This window comes from Camelus ferus, chromosome 13, assembly GCF_009834535.1.
Source record: "Camelus ferus isolate YT-003-E chromosome 13, BCGSAC_Cfer_1.0, whole genome shotgun sequence".
NCBI lineage: Eukaryota > Metazoa > Chordata > Mammalia > Artiodactyla > Camelidae > Camelus > Camelus ferus.
Window position 1 is genome coordinate 8,200,569 of NC_045708.1, and position 17,027 is coordinate 8,217,595.

General features: G+C 51.1%; 1 protein-coding gene across 5 annotated transcripts; it reads left to right on the plus strand.

Annotated features, from left to right (window-relative positions):
- Positions 1–6,793: 6,793 nt before the first annotated feature.
- MIIP (migration and invasion inhibitory protein) lies at positions 6,794–15,858 on the plus strand. 5 transcript variants are annotated; one of them, XM_032495213.1, is made up of 10 exons: positions 6,795–6,909; positions 8,323–8,518; positions 8,768–9,091; positions 9,530–9,614; positions 12,800–12,908; positions 12,991–13,043; positions 13,752–13,881; positions 14,043–14,139; positions 15,099–15,233; positions 15,524–15,858. In XM_032495213.1, exons 2-10 carry the CDS (start codon positions 8,405–8,407, stop codon positions 15,608–15,610), a joined length of 1,134 nt encoding a protein of 377 aa, XP_032351104.1. In that variant the 5' UTR covers positions 6,795–6,909; positions 8,323–8,404; the 3' UTR covers positions 15,611–15,858. The 5 variants fall into 5 exon arrangements, with proteins under 5 accessions (XP_032351108.1, XP_032351104.1, XP_032351109.1 ...); XM_032495214.1 differs by lacking the exon at positions 6,795–6,909 and adding an exon at positions 6,928–7,332; XM_032495216.1 differs by lacking the exon at positions 6,795–6,909 and adding an exon at positions 6,928–7,222.
- Positions 15,859–17,027: the final 1,169 nt, after the last annotated feature.

Consider the following 17,027-nt stretch of genomic DNA (forward strand, 5'->3'; position numbering starts at 1 on the left):
TCCAGGTATGCCCAGACCCCCCAGTTAAAACTTCCTTTCCTTCCCTCTTTCCTGGGACTTCCAAGTACCCTCACCTGAGCATCATCTGAGAAATACTGTTTTGTGTCTCCACCTGCTGGAGCACAAGCTTTAAGAACATAAGCAAAATGTGAAATGTCTGTTTTGTGTATTGACATCTCGGCCAGCGCCAGACCTAGAATCCGAACTCAGGGAATACTTGGTGATTTAACAAACTTTGTCCTGATAACACAGTCACACGTTTATCAACCCTCTAGCGCTGGGGGACAGAACTAATAATTGCTACTGGAAAGTTCCTATAGGTGGGCATGGCACCGGGGGCCTTGAAGTGTGTTGTGTATTCAGTAATTAGCATTTTCAACCCCACTGTGGAAACAGGCTCAGAGAGATTGAGACTCTCAAACCTCAGCAGCCGGAGGGATGATGCAGCCTGGGTTGGAGCCCCGTCCTAATTCCCCAAAGCCCAGTGGCTTTTGACTTTTTTTTTCATCCTGACCCATTTTTAGAAATCCGTCGTGATTGAGTACACACATATAAGTCAGTCATTATCCCCTTTTCTGCACTGCAGAGGTGTTTCCTCATCAAGAAGCTGCTCTTTGCAACCCACTAACCTGCACACCAGCCACTCCTGGATCATGACTGGTAGTTTGAAGAAAGATGTTCTACCCCGTCTGCCTCACTCCACACCTCCTAGTTCTGTGTTCCCAGTCAAGGCCAGACTCATTGCTGTGGTTTCTCATACCACCTCCGCCCACTGAGAGTTCTGGGGAATAAAGAGTCTGAGATTTTTGGTCCTTCAGTAACAATGTCACCATTTAGTCACAAAGTACGTAGCACAAAGTATGTGGCCAAGAGTGTACATCTCTGTTCCAAGCGCTGGGCCTTCCTTACAGATGTCAGCTAAGTTCACTCTGACCTCCAGGACAGAGCTTTCTGTCTCTGAGTCAGACTCTAAGGCTTGAGATTTTATTGAGGGCTTGACATGTGTCAGACATGTAGCTGCATGAACTCAAATCCTCTCAAACACCTAGTCATCTGTTTTTCCCCTTTGTACAAATGAAGAAGTTCATTAATTCAGCAAAATATTTGAGTGCCTGCTGTGTGCTGAGCACGGTTCTGGGCATTGGAGAGACAGCAATGAATAAGGTGGATAAAACTCCCTGCCTCTATGGAGCTTGTATGCTAGTCGGGGAAGGCAGACAGCAGGCAAAGCCGTTGAGTAGAAGACATAGTGTCAGAAGGTAAGGGCTATGGTGGAAAATGAAGCGGGGAAGGTCAGGGAAGACGTAACAAGAGTGTGGTTGGGGCAGGCCCCGCTGGGAAGACGACGTTTGAAGACCTGAATGAATTCAGGGGAACGGACCCCTGTGGATATCTGGGGTGGGGCATTCCAGGCAGAGGGAGCTGCATGTGCAAAGGCCCTAACGTGTGAGCATGCCCAGTATCTTCAAAGAACAGAATGAGACCAGTATGGCTGGAGCAGAGTGAGGGAGGTGGAGAGTAATAGGAGATAAGGTGTGAAAAGGAACCAGGGGAGACTGGGGTCTCGCAGGCCATTGAGAGCACCTTGGCTTTACTGGGAGCGAGGAAGATGCCATTGGACAGTTCTGGGCCATGGGCTCTTGTGCTGCTGTGGCGAGAACAGACAATAGAAAGTAAGGATGGAAGCAGGGAGACCAGTCAGGAGGCGATGGCAACATTCCAGAGAGGAGAGGATGGTGACTTGGACCAGGCAGCTGTGATGGAGGGGGTGAAAAGTGGTCAGTGCTGGAGAACTTTTGAAGACAGAAATGATATGATGTGCTGACAGACTGGATGAGTCATGGCTGACTCGAGTTTTGTCCTGGGCACATGGTAGGATAGGGAAGCAGGTTTGGGGGAGAGGATCAGGAGTTTCATTTTGGACAAGTTGAATTTAGGGTCCCTCTTCCATAGTTGGACATGTGAATTTGGAGTTCAGGTGAAGTCTGGCCCGGCGATGCACACTGGAGAGTCATCAAGTGGATGGTGTCTTGGCCAGGGTTCCCAAAATGTAGAGCCTAAAGTAGAGAGCTTGTGCACCCTCATTTTATTCTGCAGAACAACCCAGAGAGATGCAGTGAGGGAGGCGGGAGTTGGGAGGAAAGAGAGTCAGCAGAAGCATGCATGGTGGAGTTTGCTGCCACCAAATGTGATTCTGAGAAGCCATGTAATGAGTCTCAGCTCCATTTCTTCATGGGGAGGAAGGGGGCAGAGTTTATCCATGGTCTCCCTCTTCCGGTTGGGTGAAGATTTGCCCTGTGGGGTACTGACTCCATGCATTTCTGGTTGCATATAAAAATGCTCAGGTGCCAAGGTGGACCCCCGGATGGGGGTGGAGGTCAGAGGGGCAGGGTATGGGCAGGGGGTGTGGTTGGGCAGGTTGTGTTTGCATCAGATCAGCTCAGCCGAGGCAGAGCTGGACAAGAGGCAAGTAAGGCCAAGAGGGTCTGGAGGGGTCACTCCTCCAACCCACCCAGATCTGCTATTGCTTTTCCTCCCTTATTCCCCCAAAGGGGAGGGTGACGTCCCATCAAACAGAGTTCCCTTCAAGGTGACATGGCCTGGCCCTCATCCACCCCCATTCTATCTCCCTTTACCCTGACCAAAGCTACAGCTGGCAAACATTCCTTTTCATTCCCATGGTCTCCATTGTATGGAAACACATTTAGTTTGTCCATTTGTGAGTTGATGGACATATGGATTATTTCCCTCTTTTTGTGGCTATTATGAATAATGCTGCCAGGAATGTTCTTGTACAAGTCTTTGCGTGGACATATGTTTTCATTTCTCTTGGGTAAATATCTAGCACTGAAATTTCTGGGTCATTCGGTGAATTTATATTTAACTTTTAAAGATACTGCCAAACTCTTCTCAAGTGATTGTACCATTTTACATTCCCACGAACAGAGCACATGGGTTCCAGTTTTTCGCCATCCTCGCCAACACTTGGTAGAGTGTCTTTAATTTTATATGCCATCATTTTAGACATAGAAATAGTTGTGCGGTGGCATCTCGTTGTGGTTTTATTTTACACTTACCTATTGAAGGGAGCCCAGAGCAAGAGAAGACTCTATGGAAAGCCAGACTGGGATGAAAGCTGGTGCCAGAGGTATTCGTGGTAGGTAAGGATGCTGTGTGGGATCTCTCACTAACTTCAGTGGGAGAGTTCTATGATGTAGAGCATCTTTTCATGTGCTTATCTGCTGTCTCTATGTATCTCTTCTTTGGTGAAATATCTGTTCAATTCTTTCACCCATTAAAAAAAATTAGGTTGCAATGTGGGTGGGCATCATCCAATCCCTTGAGGGCCTGAACAGTAAAAAAAAAAAAAAAAAAAGGTAGAAAAGGGGCAAATTTGCTCTTTCTGCTGGAGCTGGGACATCTACCCTCTCCCAACTTTGAACACTGACATTCCTCTGTTTCTCAAGCCTTTGGACTTGGAATGAATCACACCATTGATTTTCCTGGTTCTTCAGCTTCCAGATAGAGAATCGTGGGACTGTCTGGCCTCCATAATCTTGTGAGTCAATTCCTATAATAAATCTTCTCTTATTTATGTAAAAAAATTGGGTTGTTTTCTTATGAGTTGTGAGAGTTCTATATATAACCTGGATATAAATTCTTTATTACACATGCAATCTGCAAATATTGTCTCTGATCTTATGGCTTGTAGGTCCATTCTCTTAATGTCTTTCAAAGAGCAGAAGTTATTAATTTTGACAGAGTCTAATTTATCCATTCTTTCTTTTATAGATTATACTTTTGCCATCATATTTAAGAGATTTCTGCTTAATCCAAGGTCACAAAGATTTTCTTCTAGAAGTTTTATAGTTTTACATTTTACAATTAGGTCTATAATCCATTTTGAGTTAATTTTTACTTATGGTACAAGCATATAGATAGAGGGTTTTAAGATTTGTATTTTGTTTTGTGGTATATGTGTCTTTGGCATATGATTGGTTCTTATACCATTTGCTGAAAAGATTGTCCTTTCTCCATTGAGTTGCCTTTGCATCTTTGTCAAAAATTAATTGATCATATATGTGTGAGGCAAGTTTTGGACTTTCTATTCTGTTCCATTGATCTCTTTGTCTACCTTGATGCCAATACTACACTCTCTTGATTACTGTAGCTTTACAATAAGTCTTGAAGCAGGTAGTGTAGGTCATCTGACTTTGTTCTTTGTTTTCAAAATTGTCTTGGCTATCTAGGTCCTCTGCATTTCCATATGAATTTTAGAAGTTCTCAATTTCTACCAAGAAACTTACTGGGATTTTGCTTGGGATTGTAAGAGTCTTTCAAACCATAAACACAGTGTATCTCTCCAATTATTTAATCTTTCATTTCTCACAACAATAATTTAATGTACAGGTCTTGTACTCTTTTTGGTTTGATTTATCCTTAAGTATTTCATTTTTGTATTTCTTGATGCCATTTGAAACAGTGTTTTTTAAAGTTTTCAATTTCTGATTGTTTATTGCTTATAGAAATACAGCTGATTTTTGTATATGTATCTTGCAACTTTGCAAAACTTAATGATTCTGGTAGCTTTTTTGTAGATTCCATCAGAGTTTCTATTATCATGCTTCTGTAAATACAGCTTTACTCCTTTCTTTCCATTCTATATGCCTTTTATTTTTTCTTCTTGCACTGACTAGAACTCTAGTGTAATATTGAGCTGAAGTGGTGACAGCAGACATCTTTATCTTTCCCTAACTGTAGTGGAGAAACATCATCTTCTTTTTTTTAATAAATTTTTTTTTAAATGGAGGTACTGAGATTGAACCCAGGACCTCTTGCATGCTAAGCACATACTCTATCACTGAGCTATACCCCCCACCCTCCCATAAGATGGATAGGTCACAGGATATATGATAGTTAATTTACCTATGCATTATCAGATCACTCTCTCTACAACTTTTTTTTCTTTTTTCTTTTTTTTTTCAGTGGAGGTACTGGGAATTGAACCGGACCTCATGCTGCTAATCATGTACTCTACCACTGAGCTATTACTCTCCCCTCCGTTCAGTCTTTTATTATGAAATATGCTGTTAAATGTAGGTGTTTAATAGCTGCCTTCTATTAGTGAGGAAGTTCCCTTCCAGTCTTAGTTTTCTGGGACATTCTTATTTTTATTTTTAAAGATTTAAAAATTCAATTTATTTAAACAACAAAAAAAATCCATGTCATGCATTTCTCCTACTCCTGCCTCTTGCAACCAACCACCAATCTGTTCTCTGTATCTATGAGCTTGCTTTCTGTTTTTGTTTTGTTTTGTTTAGATTCCACATATGAGAGAGATAATATAGTATTTGCCTTTTCTTATCTTTCTTCACTTAGCATAATGCCTACAAGTTCCATCCATATTGTTGCAAATGGCAAGATCCCCACTTTTGTATGGCTGAATAATATTCCATTCTGTGTGTGTGTGTGTGTGTGTGTGTGTGTGTGTGTGTACCACACTTTCTGTATCCATTCATCCACTGCTGGACATGTAGGTTGTTTCTGTATCTTGGCTATTGTAAATAGTGCTGCAATGAACATGGGGGTGCGTATATATTTTCAAATCAGTGTTTTTTTCTTCAGATAAATACCCAGAAATGGGATTGCTGAATCATATGGTAGTTCTATTTTTAATTTTTTGAGGAACCGCCACACTATTTTCCATAGTGGTTGCACTGGTTTACATTCCCACCAACAGTGCACAAACGTTATCTTTTCTCCACATCCTTGTGAAAACTTATTTCTTGCCTGTTTGATAATAGCCATTCTAACACATGTGAGGTGATAACTCATTGAGGTTTTGATTTGCATTTCCCTGATGATTACTAATACTGAGCATCTTTTCATGGCCATATAGCTTTATGTCTTCTTTGGAAAAATGCCAATTCGATCCTCTACCCATTTTTAAACTGGACTTTTTTTTTTTTTTTTGTAATTGAGTTGTATAAAACTGGAAGATTTTTTTTTTTTAATCAGAAATGAATGTTGCGTTTTGTCAAAAGCTGGAACATCTCTTTAAGTTAAAATATTGTGGCACTTCCACTTCCAACACTAAGAAGGGACAGTGCTTGGATTTTTCTGTTATCTATTGAGGTAGATTTTCTTCCTTTCCTTTCGTCTGTTAACTTGGGGATTACACTGATTATAAAAGGTTCTGGACAAGTCACTTCATCTCTCATGGCCTAATTTTTGTTTTGTCTGTAAAAACGGGACAAAACCCATCTTAAAGCACATTTATGAGGCTGGCATGCGTTGGCATATGGACAATACCTGGCGCAAAGTAGGCGTTCCGTATAAACTTGTCAATATTTTACAGACTGGTTCATAGGTATCTGTGTTTTCATCTTACGCGCTGCCGCCTCTCCCTCTCCTCCAGGCAGGGACCCCTCTTAATTCTTTCCTGGCTCCAGTGCTTACTACAGTGACAAAAAATAGGCACAGTAAACACTTGAAATAAGGTACAAAAGAATGGGTCGCTGACTGCTGCCTACCCACCGCGGACAGCCGCACCCCACGGCTTGGAACAATGTCAGGTCCAGACTCTGAAACAGCCGCCACCAAAAGCGAACTAGCCCGCGGCCTCTTCCTGACCAAGCGGAGCCCTTCCTCCTGGGGCCCTCCCCATTCCTACAATACAAGTGGACCCAATCAACTGCTGATCCCCATTGTTATCTCCGCCCCAATGTTGAATCTGCGGCTTCTAAAGGCGAAGTAACGCTCGCCGGAGCGTCCCGCCTCCGTCACGCGTATGACCAATCAGAGCGGCCGCACAGGGCCCCGCCCCCGGCCGGCGCTGCGTTTGTGGGCGGGGCGGACTCCCGGCAACGCAGGCGGCGGGGGGCTGCGTGGTTCCGGGACATCTGGGCTGTGAGTGCGGGAGCGGCGGGGTTGGGGATAGGAAGGAAGGGTTAGGCGGGTTGCCCTACGTGCGCCCTCACGGAGGGCCCGGGGCCCGCGATAGGAAAGAAGAAGGAGGCTGAGTCTTCCTTTCCCGGGTGTCCCGCCCCTGCTTTCCCCGGCACCACCTCTGGGACCCTTACTGCCCCGGTTTCTCTTTTGAACGTCGCCTTCCCGGTGCATTGGCGCAGCTTAGCTTTCCAGAGCGCGGCCGGAGCCAGAGGAGGGCAATGCAGGCTGTTCTCTTTAACTCCGTGAGAAAACGGAGACCCTCGGACTATAGGTCGGGCCCAGAGTCGCTTGGTCAGATAAGGGCGGAGGCCTAGTCCTGCCCTCCTTGTTCGCACCCCCAGCGTCGTCTGTTCTCGCATCTCCGCGGTCCCTGTTACCTGCGTGAGCATATGTGGGGGCTGGGGGAGGGCAGTGTAGTCTGTCTTCTCTTTGCTTCCCCCACCCCCGCAACTGGGCCCTGAGGAGGGGACCCCCAGGTGTGGGCAGTCCACAGGCGAGGAGTGGGAATGGGAGGGCTGGGGGCAGGGCAGAGTAGGATGAGAGTAGGATGTCTGGACCTAGTTTAAAAGGGATAGTGCGTTCTGGGGGAGACTGGTTGGAGGAGTCTGGGCTTGAGGCTATGAAGGAAGAGGAAGCCCCTCCCACTAGCCTGCAGAATTCCCTTCCAGTGGCATCAGTGTGTCCCGAGCCTGGATCCCTGGGGGGCCAAAAGGTGGGAGGAAGAGAAGGCGCTTTCTCAGGCCCCTCTCCTCACTGCTGGGGAAAGGCTGGCATGACCATGGACCCTGGAGCCAGATTTGGGTTCAGGTCCAGGCTTTGCCACCTACTAGATGTGTGACTTGGGGCAAGTGGCTTAACTTCTCTCAACTTTGGTTTTTCATTTGTAAAAAGAAAGGGAAGAAGAAGAGGGGGCAGGAGAGAGGGACGAGTCCCTTCAGAAATCTGATTTGTGTTGAATTTGAAAGTTATAATGCTTTATACTTGTGGACTTGCCCTAATTGTTTTCTACAAGTTAAACTAGTCGTAATTTCATAGTTAAGGTTGTTAAAGGGGGTTTGTTCTCTTTTGACATGATGGGAAACACGCCCTGGCCAGTTTAAAAATAATAGACATTTATTGAGTGCTTACTGTGTGCCAGTCACTGACCTAAGATTTAATACGCCTTATCTCCTTTAGTCCTGGTAACAGTCTAATGAGGTAGATGCTGCTATTATCTGTTTGGCAGATGAGGAAAGTTAGGCACAGAGAGGTTAAATAACTTGCCTGAGGCTGCACAGTTAGGGAGTATCTGAGTGGGGATTTGAACCCAGGCCTCTGGCTCCACAGGACAGCCTCCTTAGGGCTGTGTCTTGCTGTCTGTCTTGGCTTCAGGTAGAAGAACCCAGCTGTGAGGGTGCTCTGCAGCCTGGGAGTCTGTGACACCTGCCGCAGGAAGGTAGCCCACACACCCGGGATGGTGGAGACCAGGGACTTGGCGCAGCTGCGGCAGCTCAATCTGGAGCTCCTGAGGCAGCTGTGGGTCGGGCAGGATGCCGTGAGGCGGTCGGTGGCCAAGGCAGCCTCAGAGGTGAGCTCCTTGGCCAAGTCCCAGGGCTGAGGGAGAGGCTGGCTAACCCTCAGGCTGGAATCCTGGCCTTTGGGGGGGTCATCTGCAACGTGCCCATTTTATTGATGGTGAGAAAACCAAGTGAGGCCCAGTGTGAGAGGGACTGGCCTGGGACACTGCAGAGGCTGGAGCAAGGCTGAGGACCAGAACTTCATGCCTAGTGCAGGCCAGCTGGGTGGGTGACTGGGTGACCTGGTCTCTGTGTTCCAGTCAAGCCTGGACTCCAGCAGCAGCTATAACTCAGAGGTGCCATCATCTCAAGAAACGACCTGCATGGCCTGCCCACAGGGTGCCCACCACAGTGACTCCTGTGATAGGTCCTGGCCTGGCGGGGCCAGCTCGGGAGTGATCTCTCTCCCATCTACCAAGTGCCAGCACCAGGAGTCTCTGGGCCCACTGAGGCCCCAGTCAGCTCCCTTGCTGACCAGCTCAGACTCGAATGACCCAGAGCTTTCAGCAGAGCTGGACAGTCTGGGGACCCAGGAGTCACAGGCCCTGAGGTCCGTCCTGGCCCGACGAAGCAAGTTGTCTAAGGTAACTTGGGAGAGCAGGGCGTCCATTGATGGGCACTTCCTTGAACCTCAGTTTCCCTCTTCCTAAGGGGTGCACTCGTGGGCAGCCTCCCTTCCAGGGTGTGGGACTCCCAGGAGATACTGTGAGTTGTGTCCAGCTCAGCCTAAGTGCTTGAAAAGTTTTGGCCATTAGTTTCTCAGAGAGCACTTTGGGAAGAAGATGACGAGCCCCATTAGGCAGATAGGAAGACTGAGGCCCAGAGGACAGACTTGTTCAAAGTTCACATAGAGGGTGGTAGGGCCAAATTCTGGTCTTCCAGCCTCCAAGCCGCCAGCAGAGGCCCGGGGCCCATGTCAGGGTCTAAGTTAAGACACATGCCCTCTCCTCCTTGCAAAGTGGGGCCTCCTTTGGGCTGTTCCTGCTGGCCTAGTCCTTGTCCCTCTTTGCCTCCCCCCTCAGCCAAGAGTGACCTTCGACAAGGAGTCTCCAGTGCCTGAGAGGAGCTGGCGCCTCAGACCGTACCTGGGCTATGATTGGATTGCAGGTGTGGCCCTCCCCTGTGCACACGCCCTGCCTGGGAGTGGGGATGGGGGGAGGTGGGGGCCCAGCTTGCTTACGCCCCTGCCTGAGCCCCCACCAGGTGCTGCTGCTGATTCTTCGACTGTCCCACTCTCCTCAGTGAGGACCTTCAGTGTTGTGTCTCCTCTCTCGGCCGTTGGCACAGACGGTGCCCATCAAGTGCTTGTTGAATGAATGAATGAGACAGCTGCCCTTTTTTTTTTTTGGCATTTATTGTGTGCCAGGCCCCTGCAGAGTTCTGTATGTGTAGCATCTCTTTGCATTTCATTGCCCATCCCCCCCACCCCTCTGCACCTCAGTGGCCTCCTGGCTGGTCTCCCTCTGGCCTCTTTCTCCCTCAATACAATCTTTTTTTGTTGTTGTTCTTTCCAGGTTTGCTGTTCATTTCCAACCATTTTGACACAGCAGCCAGAACAAATTTTTGAACGTGGGAATCAGGTCATGTCACTCAGAGTCCTTAGCTCTTAGAGTAAAATCCAAAATCCTTATCTAGACTTATTAGATGTGAGGCCTGGCCTCTGCTGGCCCCATGGCATGACCTCTAACCTTCTGACTTTTCCCTCCAGCCTTGCTGGCCTCCTTGAACCTGCCATGGTCACAGCCACCTCAGGACTTTTGCACTTGCTCTTCCCTCTGCCTGGCATGCACTTCCCCAGGTTCACATACGCTGGTTCCTTTCCATTATTGAGTGCTCAGTTCCAGTGATAGATCTTCCATGAGCACGGTGTCATAGGGCCACTGTCCCTGCATTATTGCCTCCTGCATTGGCCATTTGTATGGTCTTCATGTCATTCATTCTCAGAAGTCACCTTGTTTGCTTGTTTCTTGTCTGACTCTAGTAGATCATAAGCTCCGTTGGACCAGGGGCTTGGCTGTCTTTTCATTGCTCTGTTTCCCAAGCCTGAGCCTAGAATGGTGCCTGGCACATGGCAGGCCCTCAACCAGCACTGGTTGAGTGAGCGAGAGCAAATGGGCAGTCCTTTGAGGTTGGTGCTGTTGGATCCTCATTTCAGAGGAGGAAACATGCACAGAGAGGTTGAGTTGCTGCCCAAAGCGGGGTGCTCTTTGGGGTTGCTGGGACCCGCAGTGGTGGGATCACAGGCCCCGTCCCAAGGACTTCCCAGACTGCCAGCTCACTGCCTTGCTTCGGGTCTGGAAAGTGGATGTGCCCGCCCCCGCCTGCCCTGTGTTCGTGCGTTCCCTCCCTGCTTTCTGAGCTCCCATCTCCGGCTTGTTCCTGCATTTGCGCACTTGGCCCCATCCCCTCTCGGCTCCCAGAGGGTTTGCCCCCTGTAATTCCCTCCTTTCCTTCCTCCACAATCATTCTTCCCCATCAGCACGTGAACACCCAGGACTATTAGTGAGCACTGATTTTACTGAGTGGCTGTTACGTGCAGGGCCCTGTTTCAAGAGCTTTACTCTGCTCCACTCCCATCAGCTCCTTTACTCTTCATGCTGATCTGATTGGGTTAATGCTGTTACTGTCCCCACTGACAGATGGGAAGGCTGAGGCACCAGGAGACTGAGGAACTTAGCCAAGTCTCACATCTGGTTGGGGTAAAGCTGCAGTCTGGTATTTCCCATACTGATAAAGCATCTCTCCTTTTACTTTCTGTTTGCTTCTAGTTACCACCCACGTTCTCTGCTTTTCTTTATAACAAAGCTCCTCAAGAGGCCACTGGACTAGACTTGCTGTCTCCAGTTTCTCTCCCCAACTTTTTTTTTTTTAAATGGAGGTACTGGCGATTGAACCCAGGACCTCGTGCATGCTAAGCACATGCTCTGCCACTGAGCTATACCCTCTCCCTGACTTTTTCTTAAATCGGGCTTCAGCCCCTGGCACCCACTGAGGCCATCCTCGGCTGAGTCATCAGTGACCTCCCGGTTCAGTTCTCATTCAGCATCTTTCCTGGCCCCAGGCGAGGACACAGCGGCCACTCCCTCCTTCCTGAAGCTCTTTCTTCCCTTGACTTGCAGACCCAGGCACTCCCTGGGCTCTTCCCCAGCTCCCCGACTGCTCTGTTCATTCTCCTCCGCTAAATCTGCCTCCTTATTCCAACCTCCAAACTCCCGAGGCCCCCTTAGCGCTAGTGCTTTCCGCGCTGTCTTCTCCCCCATTTATCTATCTCCAGCTATCTCCAGCCCATGCTGCTCCTTGAACTCCAGAATTGTAGATCTGGCTTTCTTCTCTGCCTAGCTTGTTAGGTGTCTCAGATTCATGTCACGTCCAAAGTCAAGGTCCTGCTTTCCACCTCACGTATTCCTCCTGCAGTCTTTCCTATCTCTGTAAATGGCAACCCCATTTATGGAGCTAATGGCCATCATCTCAATCAGCCTTGATTACGCCTCTCCTTTTGACATATTCCTTCTCTAGTCCATCAGCACATCCTAGTAACAACATAGTTCTAGAATTCGACTACTTGTGCCCACCAGGATGCCTGAGGTAGCCTCCTACATGGTGTCCCTGCTTCCCTCCACCTTGCAGCAGCCAGAAGGGCAATACTTAAAAGTACGTGGCTGATCTGATGGTGTTGTGCCTTGTCCCCAAACCCTTCACTGGCTTCCCGGCCTCATCTCCTCTACCCTCACCCCTCCACCCACTTCGCTTCCTGGATGTTCTTAAAACATACCAAGCACATGCCTACCCCAGGACCTTTGTACTTGCTCCTCCATCTTCCTGGGACGTCCCCATGGCTCCCTCCCTCCTTTTATCAGGTGTCACCTCCTCAGAGAGGCCTCCCATGCCTTCCCTGCCTGACCAAGCTTGGTTTCCTGACTCTCTTACTTTCTGGCAGGTGTCACCTTTTGACTTTGTATCACAGGTTTCTTTGGTGACTAGTTCATCTGTTGCCACGTGTTAGAATGTAAGCCTCACGAGGGCAGGGCTTTGTCCCGGTTACTGCTCTTTCCCGAGCACGTGAACAGTGTCTGGCTCTGTAGTAGGGGCTCTCTGAATGTTTTTACGTGGAATATGGGTATGTGCGAAGTTAAACAGACATAGACACAAAACCAACAGTCACATGAGTGGAGGGTCCCCTCCAGGTCTGTGCGAGGCATGGGAGGGGCAAAGCAGGTGGCCTGGGGTGCCCGCGCCTAGCATCCCCTGAGTCTTGGCCACACAGCAGCTCCTCTGTGCCTTGTCCCCTCCAGGGTCCTTGGACAATAGCTCTCCCATCACCAGCAAGCCCGAGGCCTTCTTCGCAAAGCTGCAGAAGTTCCGGGAAGCTAACAAGGAGGAGTGTATTTGCAGTGACCCCGAGTGAGCAGGGGCAGGCGAGGGGTGGGCAGGGCGGCGCAGGGGTCTGCGTCGCCCTGGTCTGCTCACCCTCTCGCCCTCACAGACCCCAGTTCCTAGGCCTGCAGGAGAGCGGTGCCGTGGAGGGAGATCATGAGTGTGAGTGTAAACCCTCGGGGGCCACCTGTAGCTCAGCCAAGGCCTAGGTGCCTGGGGAGGCAGCTGAGGTGCTGGGGACTCGGGGAGGGAGGTCTGGGGTCCAGACGGGGCGCGGCAAGCCCTGGGTTGGGGATAGGGGAGAGCTGAGGCCTGGCCTCGTGGGGAGCAGGGCCGCCTGTGCCACCCTCCTCTCCGCTCCCCAGCCACCTTCATTTCCCCCCCAGCTGCCTCATTTTCCCTCCTTTCTGCACATCAGCGGGGGGGGGGAATGCCAGCTCAGTCACACGAGCACCTGAGTCAGCTGTGGATTTGCACTTGCAGCATACAGTGTAAATACACGTGTACATGTGTGTGTGAGGTACATGGACACAGGTATATGTGCACCCTGTGTGTGTGATTACACATCAGCACATGCACATATGTCCACAAATGACTCAGCGAAGCCGTGCATTGTGTTTGCACGGGTGACGTGCACGTGTGAAGATGCAGGCGTGTGCGCGTGTGCACACGGGTGTCATGCTTGTGTAGAAGGGGTTGCTCGGTGTGCACGTGGGCACGTGTACACGTGCATGCTCTGTCTGTGCAGGTGGCCAGGCCTGTGAGCGTGGCTGTCGGGGGTGTGGAGGGGTTGGTGGGCCTGCGTGGTCGGGGCCCAGGGATCTAGGTGCCCTGGCTGAGCGGGGCTCCTGCTTCTTGCGGGTCTCACAGGCATGTACTGTTACCGTGTCAACCGGCGCCTGTTTCTGGTGCCTTCGGATCCTGGCACCCCCTGCCGTCTGTGCAGGACACCACGGGACCAGCGGGGTCCTGAGACCCTGGCCCAGCCAGCGCAGGTCAGGTGAGCGGCCAGAGCAGGCAGGACACCCACCCTGAGGGAGCTGTAGGGGCAGCGGCTGCGGAGAAGAAGAGCCTGGGGCCTGCGGTTTTGAGGGAGGGCAGGATGGGCCATAGCAGCCAGGAGGCACCTGCAGCAATGCCCCTGCTGTCACCCCTGCCCAGGGTGAGCATCCCACTGTCCGTCCTGGACCCCCCACACCAGTACCGCATCCACCGGCGGAAAAGCTTCGACGCCTCCGACACGCTGGCACTGCCCCGGGTGAGGATGGGTGTGGGCTGACCCCTGTCTGGCTGAGTCCCTGGATGAGTCCTGCCTGAGGCCCAGAGAGGGTCAGGACTGTCCCAAGGCCACACGGCGAGGCTGGGCTCAAGGACCCAAGTGTGTGGAGTTCATGCTGGGCCACTGGCATCATCGGTACTGTTTGTTCCCTGAGGGAGGTGGGGCTCCTCCCTACCCCACGGCTTCCAGGAGAGGTGTCTGCCTGCATATTGGTGTAGTGCAGAGGGACACCATTTCTTGAGCTCTTGTGTGCTGTGTGCACAGTCCTTAGGAGGATTATCTTGTGGAACCACAGCAACCAAGAGTACTGGTGTTATCCCACTTTACAGATGGAGACTGAGGCAAAAGGGAGGTGACTTGTCCAAGGTCAGCCAGGTGGAAGAGCTGGGATTTGAACCCAGGTCCTTATACTTCCATAGTGTCTCCTGGGTAGGACAGGGGTCAATGGTGACCCCACTCCCAACTGAGGCTGGGGAAGCTGGGGTTGGCGGGAGAGAAGGGGTGCTGAGGAAAGTCAGTTTGCTCATTTGTGAAATGGGTATAAATACTGTCCTCAGGCTTATGGGGTGAGGTGGGGCAGGTCAGTGAATCGATACTTGTCAGGGGCTTGGAGCAGAACCTGTCACGCAGGATGAGCTCCGTCAGTGTCCACAGCCTTCCCTCTGCCTATGTGTGGTCGAGGCCCAGGGCCTGGGTCAGCAGGGTTTGGAAAGAGGCCTGGGGTAACAGTGGGTGGACACAGACCCCTGTCCAGGGGGAGCCTCAGTCTGTGGAAGACACTGACTATTTGGGGACCCCTTCACCCTCACGGGGGACACAGCCGTGTCTTAGAGGATACTGCCAGTCCAAGAGGAGAGGTACAGCCCCTCCCTGGGGTGTGCTCAGGCAGCGAGGAGGCCTGCCCCAGGCCAGGCACCTTAACCCCTTGTTCTCCACAGCACTGCCTCCTGGGCTGGGACATTCTCCCTCCAAAGTCTGAGAAAAGTTCAGCCCCCAAGAGCCTGGACCTCTGGTCCTGTGTCTCCTCTGAGGCCCAGCACCGGAAGCTGTCAGCCGCCGACCCTTCCTGCCAGGTATGGCCCAGGGTGCCCTGGGAGGATCAGATGCCTTGGAGCAGGCCTGAGGACTGCAGAGTCCCTTGGGGGCAGGACTTGGGTGGGAGTGCAGAGCCTGGAAGTGACTCTGTGGGGTCTCGTCCCCCTGGCCCTGACCCACGGCACCCCTCTAGGCTTCACTGCTCTGCATTGGTTACCCCACTTTGGAAGGTGACCCCAAGTCTGAGACCCAGAAGGAGATGAGGCTGGATATGGGGGGAACCTGCCCCCAAAGTGGCCCCTCTGACACCTCTCCCTTCACTATCCAGGCCTTGCCAACGCAGGTCCCACCCCCAACCCCGATCTGGTCAGAACCCTTGGTGCCCCAGCCCTGCGCCCCCCAGCTGAAGCCCTGAGGACTGGCCACCTGGAGGAGGACAGTGCCTCTGCTGTCGTCCCAGCCTCTCCCCTCTGGCAGGGGCGCCCATGAGAGAGGAGCCCTGCCAAGCACAGCTGGAGGTAGACTCAGGCCCCACCCACCTAGGCTGAGCAGGTGGGTGGGCCCAGGCCTGTCTCCTTCCTGGGTACAGAGGTGGGTGGGCTCTGAGGTCAGGGTGAGGGGATTCTGTGACACGTTTGTAAATAAAGTTCAGAGCTCCCTGCAGCTCCTGGTTCCCGCGTGTGCTAGGTCTGCCCTGCTGGTGCCCTCGGTGCCCGGGAGGTGCCCCGGCCTCAGCCTACACTCCCCTCACCTGGGGAACGATGCTTCTGACAACCTGTGCTGGGCGGGTTGAACCCAGCACCCTGAGTGTTGCTCTTTGTGCAGCTCCCAACTCTGGGTGTGTGGCCTCCCCAGACAGATGAGAGTGAGGGTCCCCCAAGTAGGCGGGGACCAAGGTCAGCATTAAAAAGCCATCTCAGTGGGGTATAGCTCAGTGGTGGAGCGTGTGCTTAGCGTGCACAAGGTCCTAGGTTCAATCCCCATTACTGCCATTTATTTTTAAAAAAATCATCTCAGCAAGGAGATTGGGGTTTCAGGCTGTCCCCTATGGGATGAGGCTGAAACTGTGACAGTGGGGAGTGAGTGAGCCCTCTTCTTGGTCCCTGAAATGGGGGATCCAGTGATGGAGGGGCTCTCTTGAAGTCCCTGGGCCAGGTGGCTCCATTGCTCCCAGCCCTAGAAGCCACAGGTGATCCAGATCGCCAGCAGGGACACATTGGGGATGGAGGGCCAGGATTCAGAATCAGAGCAGGTTGGCTGAGAGCCCAGATCAACCCTCTTGGATTAATTAAAAGGACCTGTCTTTCCCCCATAGGTTGAGCAATATGAAATTCCTGATTTTTAGGATAAAAATGGAATAGATGGGGAACCTAAGCCCAGAGAAGGCATGTGCTTTTTCTGAGGTTTCTAGCTTAGAGAGGTGGAGCTCAGGCTGTGGTCCCCTGTGGCTTCCACCTGGAGCTTGTGAAGCTGAGAAAACCTTCTCTCCCCATCATTCACAGCAAATGTGTTAGTCAGGATAAGCGAGGTTATGCCACAGTAACAAATTAACCCCCAAATCTCAGGGGCTTGGACATAAAGGCTATTTCTTGCTGACTTGCTCACAGTACCTGTCCGTCATGGGTCCCGTGGGGCCTCTGCTTTTGACATTGTCTTTTGGGGACCCAGGCCAACGGAGGCCCCACTGTGGAGGAGATCACCAGTTGCTTCAGCCCAGAAATGACACACAGGTCACTTCTGCTCATGGTTCATGACCAGAACTAGTCACATGGGCCCTGCCTGATAGCAAAAAGTCAGGACATGGAGGGGGGCTCACCAGATATTGGGTGAGC

Bases quoted from the DNA above. Each gene is read 5' to 3' on its own strand.
- MIIP (XM_032495213.1), top strand. From the start codon at position 8,405: ATGGTGGAGACCAGGGACTTGGCGCAGCTGCGGCAGCTCAATCTGGAG. The intron at 8,519-8,767 runs GTGAGCTCCTTG...TCTGTGTTCCAG, and splicing joins TGGCCAAGGCAGCCTCAGAG to TCAAGCCTGGACTCCAGCAG. The intron at 15,234-15,523 runs GTATGGCCCAGG...TTCACTATCCAG, and splicing joins CCGCCGACCCTTCCTGCCAG to GCCTTGCCAACGCAGGTCCC.